General features: G+C 43.5%; 1 protein-coding gene across 2 annotated transcripts in view; it reads left to right on the top strand.

Moving 5' to 3' along the window:
- The first annotated feature begins 1,209 nt into the window (after nt 1-1,209).
- The window catches only part of LOC127527373 (lectin BRA-2-like), a 404,208-nt gene continuing 379,850 nt past the window's right edge, over nt 1,210-25,567 (top strand). For both annotated transcript variants that reach the window (XM_051925974.1, XM_051925975.1), the window contains exons 1-4: nt 1,210-1,304; nt 1,530-1,577; nt 16,403-16,507; nt 22,120-22,224. In XM_051925974.1, the coding sequence (XP_051781934.1) occupies nt 16,414-16,507; nt 22,120-22,224 (199 nt within the window). In that variant the 5' untranslated portion in view covers nt 1,210-1,304; nt 1,530-1,577; nt 16,403-16,413. The remainder of the gene's footprint in view (nt 1,305-1,529; nt 1,578-16,402; nt 16,508-22,119; nt 22,225-25,567) is intronic.

Below are 25,567 nucleotides of genomic sequence, written 5' to 3'. Positions count from 1 at the left end.
TGTCTGTGTCCAGGCCGGCTTCCACAACGTTTAAGGTGACACACTATGACATAGGCTCTTCAGTAGTCACCACATAGTGAGATATCAGACGCAGTGCAGAGCTAATCTAGCTTATGAGGCCGACCACACAAGAGCAGAGAAGGAGCATCAGGCCCAGACGTCACAGCAGGTAGTGTGCTGTTGTGCTTCACACCCTGAGGTTGTGAGTTCAAATACTGACCCTCAGCAAGTCACTTGACCTCCCAATGGGCTCACAGATCAAATTTAGCGTTGCCCTGATGTTCTTTCTGGTTTCCTCCTGGCACACCTCCCATGCAGATCTCATGTGTGAAGCCTCTTTCTAATGGCAGACTCGTGCACTTTAAAGTCATCAGTGACAAGTACTACCTGGAGGTCCTTCTCTCAGCACCTTTTGTCTGAAGATCTCTTGAAATTCCTTCCCAAACTCAGAGTCATCTACACCCTTCACTTTGAAGGCCTCAGAGAGCTCTTTTGTGATAACACACACTTCAACACCAGAGCAAACCAACTTAAATGTGGGAGGGTTCAATAAGAAGACAGCTTCAGACGAGATCCTCTCTCAGGATGTCCTCATCATCATCACCACCTGATTCTAATTTGAGGTATTTGAGGTGCTAATCAATGGAGGGGTGCACTTACTTTTTCCATATGTGGAATTTGCATTTCTGTTTATTGAAATGATAATATTTACTACCGAATGTGCATGTGGTGTGATGTTTGTTGTGTTCTGTCACCTTTATCTAAAGATTGCCTTTAACAGAAGATCAACTCTGGACATGTCCACATACAGCGCCTTCAGAAAGTCTTCAGACCCTTTCACTTTTCCACATTTTCTTATGTTGCAGCCTTGTACTAAAGTCATTTCAGTTCATAAAGTGAAAGTCGAATTTAAGACATTCTTGCAAATTAAATAAAAATAAAACCTGAAATATCCCACTGACCCAAGTAATCAGACCCTTTACTCAGTACTTACTTGAAGCCCCTTTGGCAGCGATCACGGCCTGCAGTCTTCTTGGCTCTGATGTGAAAGCTCTGCATGGTTTCCTCCAGATGTGACATTTAGAATTTATGTTGGTCTGAAGGATCTGATGAGTCAAACTCTGTGAAAGGATCTGCTTGGACAGAACCCCAGAGATGTGATGGCTAAAGCCTTTAAAGGACCTCAGCACAGAATGTTCTGCTCATTCTTGGTGGGCACTCCAGCTGAACACTACACGCCTGACTTCTCTGACTAACAGGACCTGAAGACCATCTGTGGTGAAGAGGAACAGCCAAGAGATAAAGTGAGAGCTGCTAAGTCTTCCACAAGTCTTTACACACCAGTGAGCCCAGTGTGTTACACAGCAGAGGGTATGCTGGGCACTGACTGGTACTTTAGTGGTCTTCAGTGTTTTAGATGCTCATCAGTTATGTGTTATATTTGAACTGCCCTGTTCTAGTAATGCCTGCCCAGTGAATGTCACCAAATGCCATCTTCACAGTCCCCATTCTGCTCTTGTCATCTGCAGGTACTCGTGCAGTCGTCTGAACCTCTGAGTGGTGAGCAGTTTTTACAGGTGAGTTTCTGTTCTTTTCCATACAATCCTGTCAAACTTCACAATTCAACCGCCACCAAGAGAAAGAGAGGAGAGACTACAAGATGAGCAAAGCTTTAAAAAAGGAAATAAAAAAGAGACAAAGAGGAATGTCCTACTGCCCAATTTAAATGGCTATTCTAAGATTTGACTCGTTAATGAGATCCTGCCATATTTTAATTCAGTTTTGAGCGGTTCCTCTAAGTGGGAATTTGATTTTTCCAATTTCAAATATTCCAGGACATCAGTTACCCACTGACTTAAAAGAGGTGGGGGGTGGGATTCTGTCAGTTGAGCAGGATAAGTCGTCATTCATTCTAGTAATGCAGTGAAGGCCATTACAGTTGGTGTGTCCTTCTCCACTGTAAGCCCACCCTGCTGGAGCCCACCAAGCACAGCTGTTAATGGGTCAGGAGTGACTGTGACGCCGAGGCTGTCTGCTAGGCAGTCAAAGGTTTTGGTCCAGAATGACGTCAATTTCATGCAGGCCCAAACCATGAGGCCCAGTGAGATGTTCACAGGTTGAGTCTTGGTCTGGATCCATTTTGGACAATTTGAAGTTAGATAAATGTGCTTGATAAAAGATTTGAAATGGAATGATTGAGTGCTTTGTGCATTTGGAGTTGGAGTGACGTCTCTGTGTGTGTGGCTGGCTGCCTTCCACTCCTTTTCACAGATGGTAAGTGAATGATCCTTTCATACCAACATAATAATAATAATAATAATTCATTACATTTATATAGCGCTTTTCTCAGTACTCAAAGCGCTATCCACACCGTAGGATCTGTGAAAGGAAGAGACGTCAAGATGCTTTTCTATTTTACTGAGATGCTGTCCGAGTCTTTAGACTGATCAGGATTAACTCTGGAATAGAAATGGCTGGGAGTTGAGGAAAACTGGGCAGGTTCCTGTTAGCAAAGTTAAAGTGATAAGAAAGTAGTGGAAAAATTGTGTTACTGGGAAGTTACATTTGAAATGTAATTGTTCATAAGATGCAAAGATATTATCAATATACAGTCCTCAAAGTGTTTAAATTCAGGATGTTGTTCAAACATTAAATACTGTGTAGGATTGAGAGGGCAGAGAAAGATGATTATCATGTAAAAGTGTGACAGATTAGAGCTTCTCTGTCTTTAATTGCTTCTTACATTGGTTCAATTTTCTAAGTGAGTGACGGACAGTTGAATTATTAGCATATTGATGATAATTTGTATTTACTGGGCCACACAGCAGGGCATATAAAGAAGAACAGCAAGATTTGATTTCTATTGCACACCAGGCTTGTGTATATTCATCGGTTTGTGTTGATGTCCAGATCATTACAGTTTGAATAGCAAGATGTTGTTGATAAAGATCTTTATATTGACTTGTGATGTTTAGCCCTAGATATTTAAACTGATCTGCTGAAATAAATGGGAAGGTGCCAGTCTAGTATTGTGTGCTGGAGAGTTCACTGGACAAAGCACACTTTATTCACACGAGTCTGAGTCCTGATATCTTGTGAAACAATGCAAGGGCTGTTAGGACTGCTGGCCCAGAATGCACTGGGTCAGATATAATCAGGACCATACCATCTGCATATGTGCTGTTAGGACTGCTGGCCCAGAATGCACTGGGTCAGATATAAACAGGACCATACCATCTGCATATGCTGATATTGTGTGTTCAAGGCCTTAACTGATAATCCCCTTTATCTCTGATACATTTCAAAAGTGAACAGCCAATGGCTCAATGGTGATCGAATAGTGCAATGGTGACGGATGGCATCCAGTTTGAAGGAGTGAGTTTGAAATAATGTTAATACAAACAGAGTCTTGTGGAGTAATATAAAGTAGTTTGATCCATGCACTTATATTTGGGCAATGTGATGAAGAGGTTGTCCCATTCGAAGATGTCAAATGCTTTTTCTGCATCCAAAGATAATAAGATGTGAGGGACGTCTGGCATTTCTACTACTGGTGTTGATGGTGAAAAATGTAAGGACCTACAGAGAATGCAGTTTGTTGTGTTTCTGCGAAACGTGGCTAAATAACACCATCCCAGATGCCAACGTGGAGCTACCCGGGTTTAGCACAGTTAGAGCGGACAGAGATGCAAGTACCTGTGGTAAGCACAAAGGAGGAGGACTCGCTCTCTATGTTAATACACGGTGGTGTCACTCTGGACATGTTAAAGTCAAAATCTCCACTTGCTGCAGGGATATCGAACTGTTGGCCGTAAGTTTACGTCCCTACTATTTGCCCAGAGAGTTTGGACATGTCATTGTTGTTATTGTATACATTCCTCCTCGGGCAGTGGAGTCAGCGAGTGACATCATCCATTCCGCTGTTGCTATTTTACAAACGCAGCACCCTGAGGCGCTTGTGCTAATCGCTGGAGACTTTAACCATGTGACGCTGGACAAAACATTACCTGCATTCTCTCAGTATGTGGACTGTAACACCCGGGGAAATAAGACTATTGATTTACTGTATGCAAACGTTAAAGACGCATACAGCGCCACCCCGCTGCCTGCGCTTGGGAAAGGAGATCATAACCTGGTTCAGCTTCAGCCTCACTATAAACCAAAAGTTAGAGTCCTACCTGTAACCACACGATCATTCAGGAAGTGGACCCCGGAGGCTGAGAATACTCTGAGAGAACTTTTTGGAACTACAGACTGGGATATCCTGCAGGGATCTCATAGCGAGAACATTGAGGAAGTTGTTGACTACACTACTGACTACATCAACTTCTGTATGGACATTGTAGTTCCAGTAAGAACAGTACGCTGCTATGCTAACAACAAGCCATGGATTACAAGTGACATCAAGGGCCTTTTGAATCAGAAGAAAAGGGCTTTTAAAGACGGTGATCAGCATGAGCTCAAGCGCGTGCAGAAGGAACTCCGAGTCCAACTCAGGGCGGCGAAGGAGCAGTACAGGAGAAAGCTGAAGCAGAAGTTGCAGAATAACAGCATGAAGGAAGTGTGGGATGGGATGAAGATCATCACTGGCTGCAGCTCGAAGCGGGGTACCACCATTGAGAGAGACGTGAAGAGAGCAAACCAAATGAACAACTTTTTTAACAGGTTTGACCACCCTAACCCACTCTCACTCTCACCTCGGAGTACTGCACCCTCCACACATCCTTCTGCTGATACCAGCATAGGAAAAACATCCCCACCCATAATAACAACAGCGCAAGTGAGCAGAGAGCTGAGGAGACTTCGTGCCAGCAAAGCAGCGGGTCCAGATGGAGTATCGCCACGACTGCTGAAGGTCTGTGCATCGGAGCTGGGGGGTCCTCTACAGCGCATCTTCAACCTGAGCCTGGAACAGGGGAGAGTCCCGAGGCTTTGGAAAACATCTTGTATCACCCCAGTCCCAAAGGTATCACGTCCTAGTGAGCTGAATGACTTTCGGCCTGTTGCTCTGACATCACATGTGATGAAGTCCATGGACAGGCTGCTGCTTCACCACCTTAGGCCACAGGTTCAACACGCCCTTGACCCTCTGCAGTTTGCATATCAGGAGAAGGTGGGAGCGGAAGATGCCATCATCTATATGCTACACCGATCCCTCTCTCATTTGGACAGAGGCAGTGGTGCTGTAAGAATTATGTTTCTAGACTTCTCTAGCGCCTTCAACACAATCCAACCTCTGCTCCTTAGGGACAAGCTGACAGAGATGGGATTAGATTCATACCTAGTGGCATGGATCGTGGACTATCTTAAAGACAGACCTCAGTATGTGCGTCTTGGGAACTGCACGTCTGACATTGTGGTCAGCAACACAGGAGCGCCACAAGGGACTGTACTTTCTCCGGCCCTGTTCAGCCTATATACATCGGACTTCCAATACAACTCGGAGTCCTGCCATGTGCAAAAGTTTGCTGATGACACTGCTATCGTGGGCTGTATCAGGAATGGGCTGGAGGAGGAGTATAGGGACCTAATCAATGACTTTGTTAAATGGTCCGACTCAAACCACCTACACCTGAACACCAGCAAAACCAAGGAGCTGGTGGTGGATTTTAGGAGGCCCAGACCCCTCATAGACCCAGTGATCATCAAAGGTGACTGTGTGCAGATGGTGCAGACCTATAAATATCTGGGAGTGCAGCTGGATGATAAATTAGACTGGACTGCCAATACTGATGCTCTGTGCAAGAGAGGACAAAGCCGGTTATACTTCCTTAGAAGGCTGGCTTCCTTCAACATCTGCAATAAAATGCTGCAGATGTTCTATCAAACAGTTGTGGCGAGCGCCCTCTTCTACGCAGTGGTGTGCTGGGGAGGCAGCATTAAGAGGAAAGACGCCTCACGTCTGGACAAACTGGTGAGGAAGGCAGGCTCTATTGTTGGCATGGAGCTGGACAGTTTAACATCTGTGGCAGAGCGAAGGGCGCTCAGCAGGCTCCTATCAATTATGGAGAATCCACTGCATCCACTAAATAATGTCATCTCCAGACAGAAGAGCAGCTTCAGCGACAGACTGCTGTCACTGTCCTGCTCCACAGACAGATTGAGGAGATCATTCCTCCCCCAAACTATGCGACTCTTTAATTCCACCAGGGGGGGTAAACGTTAATATTTAACATTATACATAGTTATTGTCTGTTTTTTTCACCTGTATTATTATCATTCTTTAATTTAATATTATTTATTGTATCAGTATGCTGCTGCTGAAGAATGTGAATTTCCCATTGGGATTAATAAAGTATCTATCTATCTATCTATCTATCTATCTATCTATCTATCTATCTATCTATCTATCTATCTATCTATCTATCTATCTATCTATCTATCTATCTATCTATCTATCTATCTATCGATTCTACAGCATGAGATCCCTGCTGATCCGTTCCTTTGCCGGTCTTTTCCTAGCCAGTCTGTGGTTGGCCGTATCATGAACTGGAACTTGAGCCCCATTTAAACTTTGATGAAGCTTTAGCTTCCTTTTCCTTCTCTTTCTGAACCCTTGGTCTGTTGCTCATGCTTGTATATTCTTGTATACACTTGTAATTAAACCCACTCAGGTTGTCTAAATACAGGATACCTCAGAATGATTGTAGTAACGTAAAAACACCACTGCCAGTAGAGCTCCGTCCTAGATGGCCATCTCTCACACCGGACGAGACTCTTGTCTTTTTCCTCTCTTTTCTTTCTCTATTTCTCTGACTCTCTTATCTCTCGCTGTCTCTAATTCACATTCCTCTGTTCCTAAGACACCACATTTTGTTGTAAATCAGAGAATGAAAGATGAGATTGTGACATATTAGACATAGACATTAGTATCCTCCCAGGTGGCACAGTGGTAGTGCTGCTGCTTTGCAGTAAGGAGACTGTGGAAGATTGTGGGTTTGCTTCCCGGTTCCTCCCTGTGTGGGTAGCGCTTTGAGTACTGAGAAAAGCACTATATAAATGTAATGAATTATTATTATGGTGATAAAAAATAAAGGATAAAAGAGAGATAAAGAGACAAAGGAGGAGGATAAAATAAGCAGTGTTTGAACAAATTGTGAATATCCTGAGCATCCAAACCAGTCAAAAGATGACTGTGAAAGCAAAACATGTCGACCTTGACCCCAACGGTTGTAGACATAAACCAAAACCAGACCAGAAACAGCCATCTATTTTCCAACCTGCTGAATCCGAACACAGGGGTCTGCTGGAGCCAATCCCAGCTAACACAGGGCAGGGAACCAATCCTGGGCAGGGTGCCAACCCACCACAGGACACACACAAACACACCAAGCACACACTAGGGCCAATTTAGAATCACCAATCTACCTAACCTGCATGTCTTTGGGAGGAAACCCACTCAGACATGGGGAGAACATGCAAACTCCACGCAGGGAATTACCCAGGAAGTGAACCCGGGTCTCGTAACTGCGAGGCAGCAACGCTACCACTGCGCCACCGTGCCGCCCGATGTTGTTGATAAAGATCTTTATATTGACTTGTGATGTTTAGCCCTAGATATTTAAACTGATCTGCTAAAATAAATGGGAAGGTGCCAGTCTAGTATTGTGTGCTGGAGAGTTCACTGGACAAAGAACACTTTATTCAGACGAGTCTGAGTCCTGATATCTTGTGAAACAATGCAAGTGCTGTTAGGACTGCTGGCCCAGAATGCACTGGGTCAGATATAAACAGGACCATACCATCTGCATATGCTGATATTGTGTGTTCAAGGCCTTAACTGATAATCCCCTTTATCTCTGATACATTTCAAAAGTGAACAGCCAATGGCTCGATGGTGACCGTATAGTGCAATGGTGACGGATGGCAGCCAGTTTGAAGGAGTGAGTTTGAAATAATGTTAATACAAACAGAGTCTTGTGGAGTAATATAAAGTAGTTTGATCCATGCACTTATATTTGGGCAATGTGATGAAGAGGTCGTCCCATTCAAAGATGTCAAATGCTTTTTCTGCATCCAAAGATAATAAGATGTGAGGGACGTCTGGCATTTCTACTACTGGTGTTGATTCTACAGCATGAGATCCCGGCTGATCCGTTCCTTTGCCGGTCTTTTCCAAGCCAGTCTGTGGTTGTCCGTATCATGACAAAGAAGGAGGATAAAATAAGCAGTGTTTGAACAAATTGTGAATATCCTGAGCATCCAAACCAGTCAAAAGATGGCTATGAAAGCAAAACATGTCGACCTTGACCCCAACGGTTGTAGACATAAACCAAAACCAGACCAGAAACAGCCATCTATTTTCCAACCTGCTGAATCCGAACACAGGGGTCTGCTGGAGCCAATCCCAGCTAACACAGGGCAGGGAACCAATCCTGGGCAGGGTGCCAACCCACCGCAGGACACACACAAACACACCAAGCACACACTAGGGCCAATTTAGAATCGCCAATCCACCTAACCTGCATGTCTTTGGGAGGAAACCCACGCAGACATGGGAAGAACATGCAAACTCCACGCAGGGAATTACCCAGGAAGTGAACCCGGGTCTCGTAACTGCGAGGCAGCAACGCTACCACTGCGCCACCGTGCCGCCCGATGTTGTTGATAAAGATCTTTATATTGACTTGTGATGTTTATCCATCCATCCATCCATTTTCCAACCCGCTGAATCCGAACACAGGGTCACAGGGGTCTGCTGGAGCCAATCCCAGCTAACACAGGGCACAAGGCAGGAACCAATCCCGGGCAGGGTGCCAACCCACCGCAGAGACCAGAAACAACCTCAAAATAACACAGCAGAGACGTATAAAATGAATAAAACAAAAATGTGACCACAAACTGTCACTGCATCAGAACAATTAGACCTCACCATTCACTTTCACTCTCGCGAATCACACCCAATTCAAGCATCTGCTTCTCCTCATTGTGTACCTCAGTCCTCTCTTCTTCTGGTAAATGATACGGACACATCTCTACTTCAACACCAATCATATTCTTGTGTCCAGCGAGTTCAGTCCGGCCAGACAAGAATGAAAAGACAGCAGAGTTCTTCCCATTCAGGGACAGTAAATCAGCCTTCTGCATGTCCATCAAATCCTCGTCAATATCTCAGTCTGAGAGACTTCAGCTGCAGTGGCCACCACCTCATTAGGGTCACGCTACTCCTACAAAACATTCACATGTAAGATCTGAACAGGCTTCCCCCAGCCAGGAATACTAACCCTGTACTTCACAGAGCTCATTCGTTCCTCCACGCCATTGGCCTCCAGCCATTTTGCCATAAAATTGTGTGGGTCAGACTGGACCAAAACAAGTACCTGATTGCCCTTTTGGAATTCACAGTTTGATTTTTGTATAATAATTATGTTTTTGTGCCCCTTGTTCGTGCTGAAACCCCTGTCCATTCTTCCCAAAGAATATCCAACACTCCTCATGGTCTCCTGAGAAATAATAGTTCAAATGGACATAAGCCGGTAGATGCCTGGGGAGACTCACGAACTGGGAACACAAGAAAGATGCAACACCTTCTCCCATCATGGTCATCGTGAGCCACAGATCAAACTATGTGTTTGAAAGTCTTGTTAAATCGTTCAGTCAGGCCATTCATCTGAGGATGATAAACTGTGGTCCTCAATTGTTTAGTTGCAAGGTTCTCACTTAGCGGTTTCATTACGCATACCCTGATCTTGTGTGGAATGGCAATACGAGTAAAAACCTCCGACAAAGCCTTTGTCACATCCTACATGTTAGCCTTCCACAAAGGGGCCACCTTGGGATATCTTGTTGCATAATCAGCCAACACAAGCATGTACTGATAACCACTCTTACTCTTGGGAAGTGGACCAGAATGTCTAACCTGACGTTGAAAGGGACGTCCAAAATAGGCATCGGTGAACGTGGAGCCCTAGTGGCTCTAAGAGTGGAAACAACTTGACAGTTGGGGCAAAACTCACAAAACTGCTCCCCATCTCTGCCCATATTCAGCCAATAAAACCATTTTGAAAGGTGATCCCTCATCTTCTCAGCATCGAGATAACTCCTCCAAGATGTGTCTGAGCAATTTTCAACAAATAACCCCCCCCCCCACCCAGTCTTCATAGCAAAAATCATCTGTGACATGTGCGTGTTCAAGTGCAACATCTAAGCTGTTGTCAGCTTGTTGCAAATGAGTGTGTCAGTCATATGCTTACCCAGAGCCCGACTCAGAAGCCCCCTCTTCCATAGCTAATGTTTCCCCAGAGTGCATAGCAGCTACCCCATCTGAGGAGGCTGAAAGTTCATGCGCCTGTTGTGAAGAGCCCACCAACTGTCCTGGAAACTCAGGTGAGGGATCGTCCCCATCCTCACAGGACAAATCAGGTTCAATCTCCAAGCCAACTTCCTGACTGATTCTTGTCAGCTCCTCCCTTTCTACTAAAGGAAGAGGCGCTTTGCAAACGGGAATAGGGCATTAGTCTTCAAAGCTAAGAAAGGCCAAGGTGAAGAGTCTGAAACGGCATTCCAAACTTTAAAGTTCCTTCCCTAATATCTCAGAGGGTGTCGTACAGTCTCATACTCCATAATCCCATGAACACAGCGAATGTTTACACACTCCAAGCTTATGTAGAGTATCTGCTGGAGCAAGTCACGTCAGATTACACAGAGGTCACTACCAGTAGAGTCCAACGGGGCAGGGACCTCGTGCCCACCCAAGCCAACCGAGACCCCAAAGTTATCCTTTTACAAGAGCTTGGCCTGAGAGCAACAGACCTCAACCAAGCTGATCTCCAGTGACTGAGCAGGTGGGAGACAACACTCCCTAGTGAGATGGAAGCCCCTGTGTTCAGTCCCTGCTGAGGAATCTCCCCAACGGCACCGTCTGTGTGAGGTGCCAGCTGGAGGGTCTCTATCAGTGGTGTGGTAGCCAGACTAGGGTAGCCCCTCTGCTTCCAAGTGACTTGGGCCCCTTCCAGTCTCTGAATTTTGACGTCGCTCCAGAACATCTCATTACATCGCTGATACCAAGTAACACGGCGCCAATAATGAGGTTTTCTAAAATGTTCTGGAAAAAGTCACCACAGAACCAGCTTTGGATAATAAGGTCTATCGAGTCCTGCAGCTGTCCCCAGACAGGGTGGTTGGGGTCGATCTGCTACAGCTGGAACTTACACTCCTCGGATAGGGAGCTCATACTAGTATGAAAAAGAACTTGCTGCTTCAGGAAATCGTAATCGTCACGACTCTCGAGAGGTTTCACACCACTTTGCACCCCTGGTCAAAAAAGGGGTCAGGATGCCAGCCCAGTTTTGCCCGTCCCAGCGCATCAACATGGCTGTGCATTCAAAACAAAAGAGTAAACACTCAGGGTCCTCTGAAGGAGCCATCTTCTTGGGTAAATCCCTGTGATGCCCCTACAGGCACCTCATGCTGAGGATGTTGGGGATCCATCTGTGCAAGACCCCACTTGTGATGTGTGGGTCACAGACTTGCACAAGTGAGAATGAGGTGTGTCTAGAAAATCCGCTTTATTGTTGTGAGAACAGCGACATTCTCAATCATTTAATTTAAAGGGAGCTGTTGTCACTTCAGTACACACAGACCCAGCAAGCAAGCTGTTTTGTTGTCGGTTGTTCTGCATTAGCTCTCTTCTTCAGAGTTAAAGAACAGATGACCTTTATCATCAAGCAGGGTCATTCTGGAGGAGAGACGACAGAAAGTGAGCACACGGCCAGGTCAGCAGCCAGTTTTAAATGTTCTGCACATCAACCATTGGGTGAGTGACACGTCACGCGGTAAGCCTGTAGACTTGCAGTTGAACAAACAATTCCTGCCTGATGAAGCACACAGTGCAGTTAGGGGGTTATTGAGCGCCTGTTGGGGTGTGCCGGGGTCTCAACCCTATATATATAGTAGAATATAGTATATGTATATACTGTATATATTTAATAGCTCTGCATTTAAACTCCTTCACGGCAGATGTCAACATATAATACCGGCCATTACACAAACACATTCAGCACTTTGATCAACTGGGCAGTGGGCACCGGTCAGCTGATGCTGGTACATCACTTTTGTGTTTGATCTCCAGATCAGTCAGTCAGTCAGTCAGTCAGTCAGTCTCCAACCCGCTATATCCCAACATAGGGTCACAAGGGTCTGCTGGAGCCAATCCCAGCCAGCACAGGGCACAAGGCAGGAACAAACCCCGGGCAGGGCGCCATCCCACCGCAGGATCTCCAAATCACTTGCATCAAAATCAGAGTCTGGTAAGTCAGAGTCCGATTCAGTAATAATATGCCAAACGTTGTCCACAGAGTCTTTTACTTTGTGCTTTCACTTCGGTCTCTCACTAGATCTGCCTTTAGCTTTGGTGGCCGGCGCATGTGTGAAGACTACTCCGCTGGTCAGCAGCTGCTCTCCTGCACATATTCAGCCCTCAGAGAGTTAACTGTAGAATCACCGGACTCCTCCATTGTTACATTAAGGGCATACTGAGAGAGGACAAGAGATAAAGTAGTGAAATCATATACTATTAAAATACAAATGTAACGTTCCATGAAGTCTCTAATTAATACATCAGATACCATCAACATGTATATTCATCCCACAGTCTACTAAACCTGTAGGTTGCTTTGGGATGTTCTTGTAACAAAAAACATCAAATAAAAAGATAAACATATATGTGAAAACCAGGCAGATAGTACAAGTAAATTACAAGTTTAATAGAGAGCTGTATGCCACTTGCCTTATTGTTCATTAACATCCAGTTTCCAGGAGATATTCTTGGAGCAAGTTTACTGAAAGGAACAAAATTAAAATGCCAACAGTAATAAAAGAGAAAGCTCTTCTGTGTACGGCATAGCTGTCAGTCTGAGCCTCACACAATTTAACGGCGCATTGCCGATTACATAGAAGTCTTTATTAAACAGCTCAGAAATGGTATGCGCCACATGCACAAAGCATGACATTTGTTAAAACAGAACTAAAACACGGCAGAGAACCTGGCAAAGCATTTACACCAGACAGCAAGTTAAGGACCAAATTAAAGTAAATAAATGCATAAATAATGTCAGGCATCGCTGAAGTCAGTCTGAACGTCATCAAACTCTGGTTCACAACAACATGACTACAAAGAACATTCAAGATGGCTGTGATTGGGGGGGGGTCTATACACAGTCTAGACTTGTGTATTCATGTAGCGGTGTCTCACTAGAGAAGTTTAAAATAATTTTACCATTTAACATTTTAAGATGGGGGCACCTAAGTTATTAGAATACATAAAGAAGGCAGAAGACACACCTTAGAAGGAAACTGCAGATTTTGGGTGGTCTCACAAATGTTCATTAGCTTGTACTGACGAGCACGAGGAGTACAGTCGCAGATGGCAGAAAGCACAGAAGAATACGCCTGGAGATTGCACTAAATACAGAATGTCTTGTAGTACCTCTAACGATGATATGATCCTGTTTAAAAATACAACTGTAAAATAACCTTACAGTTTGTTTAATGAAACATCAGGTCAGGTCAGGGAGCATTCACTGGTACAGCACATTGCCGCACCCTCCACACGACAAAACAGCTCAGGATCCCGGATTGGAAACCCCCAAGGCAGACAGATCCACCAGTCCAGTCCCACCCTTCAGATATGACCCTCTATCTGCCACAGCCTGGTGTTACGTGGCGTCCCCTTGGCCTGGGCCAGACGCTCAGGTCCTTGACAGTGAGGACTCTGTGAGCCTGATCACCCTTGGGCAATCACACCACATGGCCGTAGTGCTGTAACTGACACTCCCTCACAATGCAGGTCATGTGCCTCATTTGGGACCCCGTGAGCAACCAGCGGTACCCAAGGATTCTCCGAAGAGACACAGTACCGAAGGAGTCCAGTTTTCATGTCAGGTCACTGGATAGCGTCCATGTCTCACAGCCATATAGCAAGACAGGAATCACCAGGACTCCAAAGACTTGGACCAAGACAATGTCAGAGTCCAGTGGCAGGCAGGGTGCTTCACACCATTGCAGCTGATGCTTGGCATTGTCCATAATGATCTTAGGCTCTGCTACGGAGATTCATTTTTTAAATTCTGGATGCAGAGTCCTTCCAGAGGCAGTTTATAACTCTGTTCTGAGTGATGCCACGGAGTAGTAGCCATTTTGTGTCCTTCAGCAGTCAGTGATCCCTCCTCTGTGAGTACATGTGGCCCACCACTTTGTGGATGAGCTGTTGTTGTTCCTCAGTGTTCCACTTCACCCTAATAGCACATACAGTCATGTACTGATTTGTGGGAAAGGTGGCATCCTGTGACAGTGCCATGTTTAAAGTCACTGGGCTCTTCAGTACGACTCCTACTGCCAATGGAGATTGCATGGCTATGTTCTTGATTTGAAGCATCTGTGAACACTGAAACACCTGAACTCAGTCATTTGGAGGGGGTCCGCTAACTTGTGGCCGTATAGTGTATATATAGTGCCAATGAAAAATAGGCCTTATGTGCAGCGAGACATTGCAACATGGCAAACACTCGGCAGTGAGGTTAATCAAATGAAGTGCTGGTGGAACAAAGTCAGACCAGACCACCGCTTAGATCAGAGCAAGATAAAGACCTTAGCCAGCCAGGTGTCTGTCCATCCTGCAGTGCCTCAGAAATGACCAGAAGTCACTTAGGGAGATTACATAACAAGACGCTCAGTGAACGAAGGAGGAGTTCCCATCAAGGCCACAAGACTGAAACATTGAATTCTCCTCCGCTTGAGTGTGTTTTTATGCATCCTCTGCGTTATCAGAAATCGGGCCCAAAACATCAGCTTTAGACACAAAGCCACCAGGTGAAGTTAGATTGGATTTGGAACGTATTGAGACCCCTTCGCGTTCTTTACACTTTACATTTCTTATTTCAACCCATTAATCTACACTGAATGTCCCATAGACCAGGCCACCCGAGAGGCCATCGAAGTTGGGGAGACGTCCTACTCTATCAACTCCATGCTCTCTTCCAACTGGTCTGACCAACGTGCCTTTGGCATGAAAGAAAGAAAGAAAGAAAGAAAGAAAGAAAGAAAGAAAGAAAGAAAGAAAGAAAGAAAGAAAGAAAGAAAGAAAGAAAGAAAGAAAGCTCTGATTGTGTCAATCGACAAGAAAGGAGACAATCGAGAATTCGTTCTTTATTGATTAATTGATTGATTGATTTATTGTTCTTGAAGCTATCTGAGCGCCAATTTAAAAGTAAATATAACCACTGACTTCATTTTAAAAGTGAATTTTATACTCATATAACACATGCTTATATATTTAATACTGTATTTATTCTTATTATTTTGGTGATGCTGATTTATGTCGTCAATGCTTTGATTTTCCAAACCTTCCATCCATCCATCCATCCATTCTCCAACCCGCTATCTCCTAACTACAGGGTCACAGGGGTCTGCTGGAGCCAATCCCAGCCAACACAGGGTGCAAGGCAGGAAACAAACACCGGGCAGGGCACCAGCCCACCGCAGGGCACACACACCAAGCACACACCAGGGACAATTTAGAATCGCCAATACACCTAACCTGCATGTCTTTGGACTGTGGGAGGAAATCCACGCAGACACAGGGAGAACATGCAAACTCCACACAGGGAGAACCCTGGAAGTGAACCCTGGTCTTTCGAAACCTTGAAAATGTATTTTTTAGGAAATGCTTTCCTTGGTTATGTCTTTTTAAAACTTTGGAATCTGAACAATGTTTATAACAGAAATACATTTCACGTCTTCCTATCTACTGTACATGGCGTATTTCTATAAGCAGGCCGGCGTCACATCATTCATTACATAAGCGCTGCACTGCTTTGTAGCCTGAAGTGATGACACACACAAAAACATTTTCTCCAGTGTTTAGTCAATGTAACGTATAACACCCAAGTGAAAAATAAAATAACAACGGTTCAGAAAAAAAATAAATAAAAATAAAAAACCAGAATCCCGCGCTGGTTAAAGGATCACCCCCTGTGTGTCAGGACTTTCTCAAACCCCCTTTAGCTTTGATGCCAGCCCTGAGTCTGTTGTGATCCTTCTGTACCCACTGTGCCCATCTGGACTGTGTGATATTCATCTTTACTGTCCACGCTCAGTCAGACTGGATGGTGACCACTGGTGGACTGCAGTCTTCAAGTCACTCCACAGATGTTCAATCAGGATTCTATTCTATACACACTGTGGATGGATGGATGGATGGATGGATGGATGGATGGATGGATGGATGGATGGATAGATAGATAGATAGATAGATAGATAGATAGATAGATAGATAGATAGATAGATAGATAGATAGATAGATAGATGATCTCTGCTTAGCTGACCTGCCTGAAGATATCAGAAGAACAACGGAATCCTGGATTAGAAATAACTGAAACTTCTTTCTCTCTCAATCCCTCTGCAGCGTTCATAAAGATGGCCGAACTTTACAAAATCTCAGTGAAACTCACTGACGACTACTGTACCATCGAAGAAGTAGCACATGGCAGTGGAGAAGAAGGCCACACAGGTAGGCGCTGTACACCTACTTTATATACTTAAAATAAATACAATTATTATTTTGTCAGGGCAGGTAAAGTAGGACTTTGATGTATTGTGGTGTTTTGAAGTGTAAGGAAGTGGAATGGATGGCTGCTGTTAATGAATTAATTGTCTTCTTCACCTTCTCACGATGAGCCATTTCATTGAGATTCCCAGTTTATTGGTCCCCTCTCTCTATGAATTTTGAACCTTCATGTCGTTGAACAGTCTGCTCACTCTTTCTCGCTGTAAGGCACAGTTGTGCTCTTGTTTGTAATTTAGACAAACGCTTTTAAAAGCTAAGAGTGAACTCTTCACAGCTCTCCCTGTTCGTGTCACACACTGGTAACTAAATCTGAGAAAGCCAAGTTTTGCTCGTCTGTTCAGAGTGCTAATTTAACATGGCAGAGAAGAAGCAGTTTGAGGGACATCAGGCATTTCCGGAGGTGCCCCATATTGTGTGGTAGGTGTTACTGTCACGCCAGGTTCAAGTGAGTATCTCCACCTCGAGTAGATTCATTTACTGATGGCGTGTCTTTACTTGCCGGTGGTCAGTGTTTGGTGTGCTCTGCCTCAGTTCACTTTGATCTTCGCCTCTTTGCTGTGTCCTCTACAATTTCAGGAAAAGTGTGACTCTTATGTGACAGATACGTCCACAAGAGATTCATTTGAAGAACGAATCCTGTTCAGAGTGCGCTCAGTCACATGCACACAGGACGAGAAGTGAAGAGCTGAGGTTAGAGCTAGTGGTCCTCCTCCATGTTCAGGGGGAGTTTTAGAACGTGTCCAGCCCCACGACCTTCAGATCCACAAAGAGAGAACGTGAGAGATGTTTTCTAGGAGAGGTGTAGCTTCTGGTAAGAGCATCACAGGTGACTTCCAGATTCAGGTCAGTGCCTGCTTAGTTGTACCTGAGCACGTCCTTCAGAGTTTGTCAAGAAGTCAGTTTGGGGTTACAAGCATGAGATGTATGAACGTCTTGTCCTGGCAAAAGATTTTAGAGATGTCAAGTCATCTTTGATTGGCACTGTTGGTTATGAGAAAGACAGATGATGGCTAATGGTAGAAGGATAATCATTCGGCTCAGGAACTCCAAGAAATGATCTTCAGAAATGGTCATGGGGTGTTAGTGTTTTCTGAATTTCTGTATTTTTAAAGGCTTTGGGAGCCACTGACATCCTATTAAAGTGGACAATGCCCATTGTGTCCTAGTGGACGTGTAGTAAACTTAAATTTTTCAAACTGAATAAGGAACTTCTACAAGTGTTGGCCATGTCAGTTCTCCAACATTTATTTTCAATAGTGATTATTATATAATTATTATTTTTGCTACATGCCTTATGGTTTATTTTCCATAATCTCAGTCAGCATCAATAGCCCTGCGTCAGCAAGCATCTTGTTACATCAGCTTGAAATGTTTACCTGCTGTCTCTTTTCCACTTCTTCAATAACATCATCATCACTCCTCAAGTTTTACCTTTGGAGTGGCACCTTTGAAATTAAAAAATCTGAGTGAGAAAGATGTGGGCTGCAGGGTGGAATGAAAGAAAGAGCAGTTGTTCCAAGTTCACCTCCTACATCTGAATGTGTGAGTGGAGGTTAACTGGCGGCCCTGATTGGCTCCACATGGCTGAGTGTGTCTTGCAGTGGCCTGGTCTGTCAGCTGGTAAGATGGATGACCTCTAAGCTTTGATCTCTACGTTCATTAGTGCTTTCTCATCTTCACTCCAGCAGTTTGTTTGAGTCTTTTGGTGTTTATTGTCACATGGAGAATTCTGAACTTCACCTGTCAAAATGTGAAATTTCACGTCCAAATTGGGCAAAATTTGCAGAGGTCGCTTTGAATGTTTTCAAAAGAACATTCTGTCAAAGTCACTGGCTTGCCATATGAGCTGTAAGATTATGCGTTGGTTAGTCTTACAATCATTCAAACAATGGCAGCCGTTACATTTTGTATTTTGCTCTTTCATCTCAGTTTCTGAAGTTCCTGGCCAGGCAGAGCCGAGTGCTCTGTGAATTGTTTTCGTTCCTCTGCTCCATGAGTGTGTGAATTTCATTGCCAGATGTCTACTTTTAGACAGATGTGGTTCCCCTTCATCGATTTTATTTTCTAAATCAGTTAATCCTGTATGAGATCAGCCCATCTTCAGAAGCACTAAAGGCCAATGCCAGCCTTATCATAAACAGCCTCCCCTCACACCGCCACAGTGGCTCATACAAGGCCACATCTCAGGGCCCGTGTGTCTCTGATGGTGACAATGTGGAGACGTCACACTGAAAGTGAGCAGGCCAGACTTGGGAGACGGCCATGCACTTGACTTGTTAGATTGAATTCCTGTCTTTAGCTGTGCGGTTAAACAGTAGAGAGAGAGAGAGAGAGAGAGAGACTGACTTTATTAATCCCAATGGGAAATTCAAATGTGAAACATAAAATTATTTTCAGAACTGAGTGATGGATCAAATTCATTATGAGCACTTCATGTCTTCTTTTATCTGTACAAGTGTCATTTGTTCTTGACTCTGTGAATAAAAATTGTAACTGAGGCACCGTTTACTTTTTTTCTAATTCATTTCTGATGAACTTTGTGTGGACGTGTGATTGGTGTGATGTGGAAATTCATTCATTAATTGCATTTTCTTTTTCTTTTTAAATATTTGCAACATAAATAAACAAGATGAACAAACATGGCATGAAATTTCATATCTCCTTTTCAGATGCCATATGTCATGGGAGGGGGTCCTGGGCTTGAACTATTGTTTGGGTCCCATCTAGGAGTTCTGTAGGAAAACCACAGAGAAACTAATATATAAAGTCAAACATTAAGAGGGACCTAAACTTAAATACGCAGCACACAAGAACAGAAAGCAGTGTGGGAAACTGAAAGAGGTGTGTGGTGTGACCAACAGGAGGCGTCCCAGACACACAGTCAAGGGTGCAAATAAAGTGAATTTTATTACACCTTTTCAGGTTCTTTCTCCAATACGAGTCTTCACAAGCACAATTTCCATGATTATTCTCCTCTACGCTCCCCCAGCCTTGTGCAACTTGCCTGGATGAGGTCAAGTGGCATCTTTAATGCCTGACTGTGAAGTAACTTCTGGTGCCACACGATTACACCCTGGAAGCACTTCTGGCTCAGGTGGAACGTCATTAAAGTATGTGAATCCTCTCCCTTCAGCTCCTTCTGTGGTGGTTTCTTGGCCAGGATGGGCACCTGCAAACCACCTAACCGGGGCGCCTGTCCATCCAAATCCTTCCCTTGTGGCTTTGTGTCCAGGTAGGCCATAAGGTAATGCCAGTCCATCCACCTTGGCACCAACAGTGGAGAGCAGGAAAAGGCACAAAAACATCATCTGTGACTCTGAGCGACTCAGGACAAGGGACAGAGTATGCATTGTCAGTGCTTCGAATTCTACTGGATGGCCATCAGATCACAGTATGTCATGTCTGATCGTCAAACACAGAGAGAGACTCTGATCTGTCAGCTATCTGTTCTGAGGGAGAGAACAAGAGAAGGGGACATGAAGGGAAACATATTTCAAAATGTTATTCTGCCAGTGTCACACTATCAGACAGTTTCAGGTGTTAAGGGAATATTTAAAAATAAATCCTAAAATTGAATGAAATAAAGATTACATGAAATGAAAACAAATTCGCTCGTTTAGTTGGTCACCAGTTTGTAGACTGTAGTCCATTTTCTCAAGGTACTAGTAAATTTTTCCTTCACTGAGCCAAGTGACAGGTAAGTTAGTCTTTAAGAAACACAAAGACGTGACAAGTAAGCTGACAACAGCTGATGTTGTAAAATAATAATCAGGTCAGCCTGTGCTGAGGTCTGGACATGGTCACTGACAAGAAAACATGCAATGAGGACACGGAGCAGGAATGTCGATGTGACAACAGCAACTGGGAGTGAAGGGGAGACCAGTTAATGGCCCCGGGCATTGATGGTGGGGCACCAGTGCAGGAAAGGAAAATGAACTTTAACTCACCACCAGGGACAATCAGAATAACGTGGGAAGGAGGAGAGATTTAACTCGGCCATTGATCAAATCATTTAGGAAGGCTCCTTCTTTATTTACCTCACCTTCCTCTGTCATAGGATGAGGGTCTCTGACTGTTAGATCAGTTTAAATGAAGGCCACTCGTTAAAGAAACAGAATAACTCACTGCTCTTTGGAGTTTTCATTTATCTTGGCACACAGAACTAGTTTAACGATACTAAGTCTTTATAGATGATGTCTGATGTTGTGTGGAGCTGTTCCTTTGTTGTGTTGTGTGCAGCTTCATAGAGAGGAGCGTTACTGTTTGTGGCACAAGAGTTTCGCTGCTGAAATTCCCTTCTTCAAACAGTGGCTACCTCTCTTTCTGCTTTTCTTTTTAGCTCACTGGCCCACAGTTTGTCTTGGCTGAGACATTAATATTATTAATAATAATAATTAATCCTTTACATTCATATTGTGCTCTTCTCACTCCTCAAAGCACTCTACAAAGTGAGTGGAGAGCCACTTAACACCCCCACTAATGTGTAGCGTCCTCCAGGATGATTCGATGGCAGCCATCATTGCGCCACTACACTTACCACACATTAGCTGTTAGGTGGTGAAGTGCTGAGAGACAGGGAGCGAATCAGAGCCAGAGGATGATGAGGTGTCAGAGTGACTAGGCCATGGATGGCAGTTTAGCCTGGACATCGGGATACACCTCGCTCTTTATGAAGGATGTTCAGGGTCTTTGATGACCACAGAGAGTTAGGACCTCAGTTTTACGTCTCATCTGAAGGATGGCACCATTTTTACTACACAGTGTCCCCGTCACTGCACTGGGGCATTGGGTTCCACACACAGACCACAGGATAAGCGCCCCCTGCTGGTTTCACCAATACGTCTTCCATCAGCAGTAACCCAAGCTCTTCCCAGATGGTCTCCCATCCAAGTCCTGGCCGGGCCTGAAGATGCTTAGTTTCAGGAGGGTGACCTCTTCTGAAGGGCAGGTGCTGTGGTTTCAGATCCACAAAGAGAAAGCGGTTGTGAGTTCTCAGCTTTTAACTTTAAGAGAGCCATTGTAGAGATTTTCAGTCATTTTGGATAGTGGGGGTCCTGGGTCCCATCAGAAGGCTCCTTAGAGATCAGTGAGTGTGTGCGTCTCTCTCTGACAGAATACGAGGGTGCAGCTCGTTTTTAAAAAGGAATTCTAACACCTCATGATTGGTTTAAAGTCACTTGCAGTCATAAAATCAGGACCTGCTCTTAGTCAAGTTATTCTGTCTATCTCGGCGCTCATTCCTTGAATTACAGCTCTTTGTTCTTGCTGGAGTCCATTTCATGCCTTGTGACTCAAGATGTTTGCTGAGTGGCCTCAGGAAAGATGTCTGATTTACACCTTTATCATCAGATGAACTACCGGCAGGTGGAGTTCAATCACTTAGTTTGGACTGTTAGTAAGAGAAGGCACAGCTGGACGTCTGCTAAATCTGCTACCTTAACAGGCCTGGTGGGCTGCTAAAGCCTAGAAGAATGGCCAATTCCCACTTTGTCCATCATCAGGTAGTTCATGTGCTCTTCAGTCTCTGATCTCACTCCACCTTGCTTGTCTTGCAGCTCCAGTGCCTCCTGTTAGAGCAGAAAGGAGAGTCAACCGTGAGATGATGATGAAGATCTTCGGTGTTCTCCTAGTGGCCGGCCTCATATCCCTTTCAGTTTACCGTAAGTATCCTCTGTACTGACGTGGCATTGAAAGTGAAGGTAATGTGAATGCTTTGTGTATTTCTTATACACGCAGTCATTGGCCCCTTTATTAGGAGGACTTGCTCATTACCTCAAAACAGCTAATCATGTGTCTGTAATTCAGTGTACACAGTGGGGTCATCTGAAGGAATAACAGGCTCAAATGAAGATGAATTGCTGGGGTGCCAACCTGGCCATTCCTGTTAACTTCTAAGTCCAAACAGAAACAAACTCTCAATGGCATAAAAGGAAACACAACTATTGCTCAGTAATAAAGTGACTGGCATTAATTAGCTTTCTTGTCTGCCATCTGAAAGTCATGGAGCTTCTTAGCTCTGGTCGCTCTGGATAGACGTGACACTTGTTACTGGGATGTCAAGATCTTAGAGCCCAGGGACTGGAAGGTGTGGAGTCAGTTGCCCTCACTTGGCGTTTTCTCTGCACTTTCATGAAATAAAAGGACAAGACAGTTAGCCACAGCGCCCCCTCCTGGCCCGGGTGGTATCACATACCTGGGAAGATCTTGGAGGATGAGCCTCTGACGAGTATGCGTGACAATAGCAATTGTGATCTTATGTAAAGCTGAAGATGAATAGAAATCTGAATGAGCTACTTAAACACAGCAATGAGATTTATTAAAGTCATTTCTTGTAACAAGTCCAAATACCACAAAGACTTGTCAAAACGCAGAAGGAGGGTCAAATGTAGGCAGTTTAGAGAACAACAACAAATCAAAATGAGAGAACAACAAACCAACTACAAAACTCAGGTTAATGAAAGAAGAAAATCCATAAAAGAATCTCAAACCAACTTCAGAGTAGTGAAGCTCAGAGGATGGCTGTCTCAGGGGTTAATAATACACCACGCTGGAGGAGAGGTCTCCTTTGAGCTTCTTCGTTTCTGTCCCCTGCCCACCCATCAAGTGACCACTGTGTTATATTCATACACAGGAGCTTCTGGAGGAACATTGTGATATCTGCTAATTTGAAATGTTTCACCTTTTTGTTCTTTGGCTTATTATGACATTTTAATGTGCTGATTTCATTTGGCCGTGATGCCATGTTGTTTCTCAGTGGGTGCCAACATGTTGTGGTTTTGTTACCTAAACGTGTCATTCTGTTGGGTGAGCAGTGCACACTGAAAGTCACAGTCAGTGACACAATCATCACAATGACATTTAAGCTGCCATCACACTTTTGTGTTTATCAAAGACTAGCAAAATACCCGCGCTTCGCAGCGGAGAAGTAGTGTGTTAAAGAGGTTATGTAAACATATATATACATATATATACATATCTACATATACATATATATATACATACATTTACACATCCACATATACATATATATATACATATAAATATATACATATCTACATATATATATACATTATATACATATGCACATATATATATATACATATATATATATATATATATATATATATATATATATATATATAAATATAGACATACATATATACATACATACATACATACATACATTCACATATATATATATATATAGCAAAATACCCGCGCTTCGCAGCGGAGAAGTAGTGTGTTAAAGAGGTTATGTAAACATATATATACATATACAGTGCATATCCACATATCTACATACTGTATACATATATATACATATATATATATATATATATATATATATATATATATATATATATATATATATACACATATCAACATATATATAGACATACATATACACATATACATCCATCCATCCATCCATCCTCTTCATATATACATATATACATACATACATAGTGCGTTGTAACACGGGCTGTGATTGTTACATGGGAGGGAGACGACAAATCACAGCTTCCTGCTTTCTAATCGGGCCTGTGATTGGTGCTTTGACTAATGCCCAGCTCTCACAGTATGTCCCCTTAGGAGAGGCGTTAGGCAAGTGTAATTGAATAGCGGTGCTGCAAGTTTAGCTTTACACCTGTTTTTAAGGCTTATTGACTGAAAGGGGCTTTCATGAAAAAACTTAGGGCTTTGCTACAGGATACAGCCTCCACAAGTTAAGGAAGTAAAAATAAAGGTATATATTTCTGTTTTATTTAAACCTTTTAAGTTTGTATGCGGGCGGCATGGTGGCGCAGTGAAAGGTGCCAGTTAGGAGACCCGGGTTCGCTTCCCTGCGTAGAGTTTGAATGTTCTCCCCGTGTCTGTCTGGGTTTCCTCCGGGTACTCTGGTTTCCTCCCACAGTCCAAAGACATGCAGGTTAGGTGCATTGGCGATTCTAAATTGTCCCTGGTGTGTGGGTGTGTGTGGGTGTGTGCGCCCTGCGGTGGGCTGGCACCTTGCCCGGGGTTTGTTTCCTGCCTTGTGCCCTGTGTTGGCAGGGATTGGCTCCTGTATTTAGGATATGGCAGGTTGGATAATGGATGGATGAACATTTGTATGCATAGCCCTATTTGCCCATTTTCGTTTTTTTTCTTTCTTCAGTAATATTTCAGTAAACCCGGAGCTTGTCAGTTCAAATCCTGGTACTGACACCACTGTGTGACCCTGAGGAAGTCACTTCACCTGCCTGTGCTGCAAAAAACAAAAGTAATGTAACAAATTGTACCTCAGATGTTGCAAGTTGCTGGAATAAAGGCATAAGTAAAATAGATAAATATGTATTATACACATAGGAACTATTCATTTATTTTCAGTTAAGTCATCTGCAGCAAACCTTTAAAAATGAGGGTTTCTCCTTTTTAGATAGTGCAAACTGTTTCTTCTTCATTTAGGTTTTCTCTTGGAGAGCTTTTTTCATTTCATTGAAAATTAAAGCAGCAGTTGCCAAAATATGTAGCTTTCTTATTAATTTTTCAACATTGTGTAAAATACATTTATAAAGTAACATAAAAGGTTTAAATACTGGTTATCCTTTTACACTAAAATATTACTAAAGAGATACAAAAAAAGTAAAATGCATATGTTCTTTTTCTTTAAGGAGATTAAATATTACTGAAGAAAGAAAAAAAAAACTAAAACAGCCAAATGGGGCTATGCATATGAACTTAAAAGGTTTAAATAAAACAGAAATATATACCTTATATTTTTACTTCCTTAACTTGTGGAGGGTGTATCCTGTAGCAAAGCCCTAAGTTTTTTCGTGAAAGCCCGTTTCAGTCAATAAGTCTTAAAAAGAGGTGTAAAGATATTGACAATAAGCTACGCAAACCCACCAAGACATGCAATCGTTAAAATCAAGTATCATTACATCTTCCTTTCTTAAAGAGAAGTAAGGCAGTACTTATAAGCTTACATATATATATATATATATATATATATATATATATATA

This window comes from Erpetoichthys calabaricus, chromosome 4 (assembly GCF_900747795.2).
Source record: "Erpetoichthys calabaricus chromosome 4, fErpCal1.3, whole genome shotgun sequence".
NCBI lineage: Eukaryota > Metazoa > Chordata > Cladistia > Polypteriformes > Polypteridae > Erpetoichthys > Erpetoichthys calabaricus.
The sequence above is the reverse complement of the archived record's forward strand: the minus strand, read 5'-3'. Positions and strand labels throughout refer to the sequence as shown.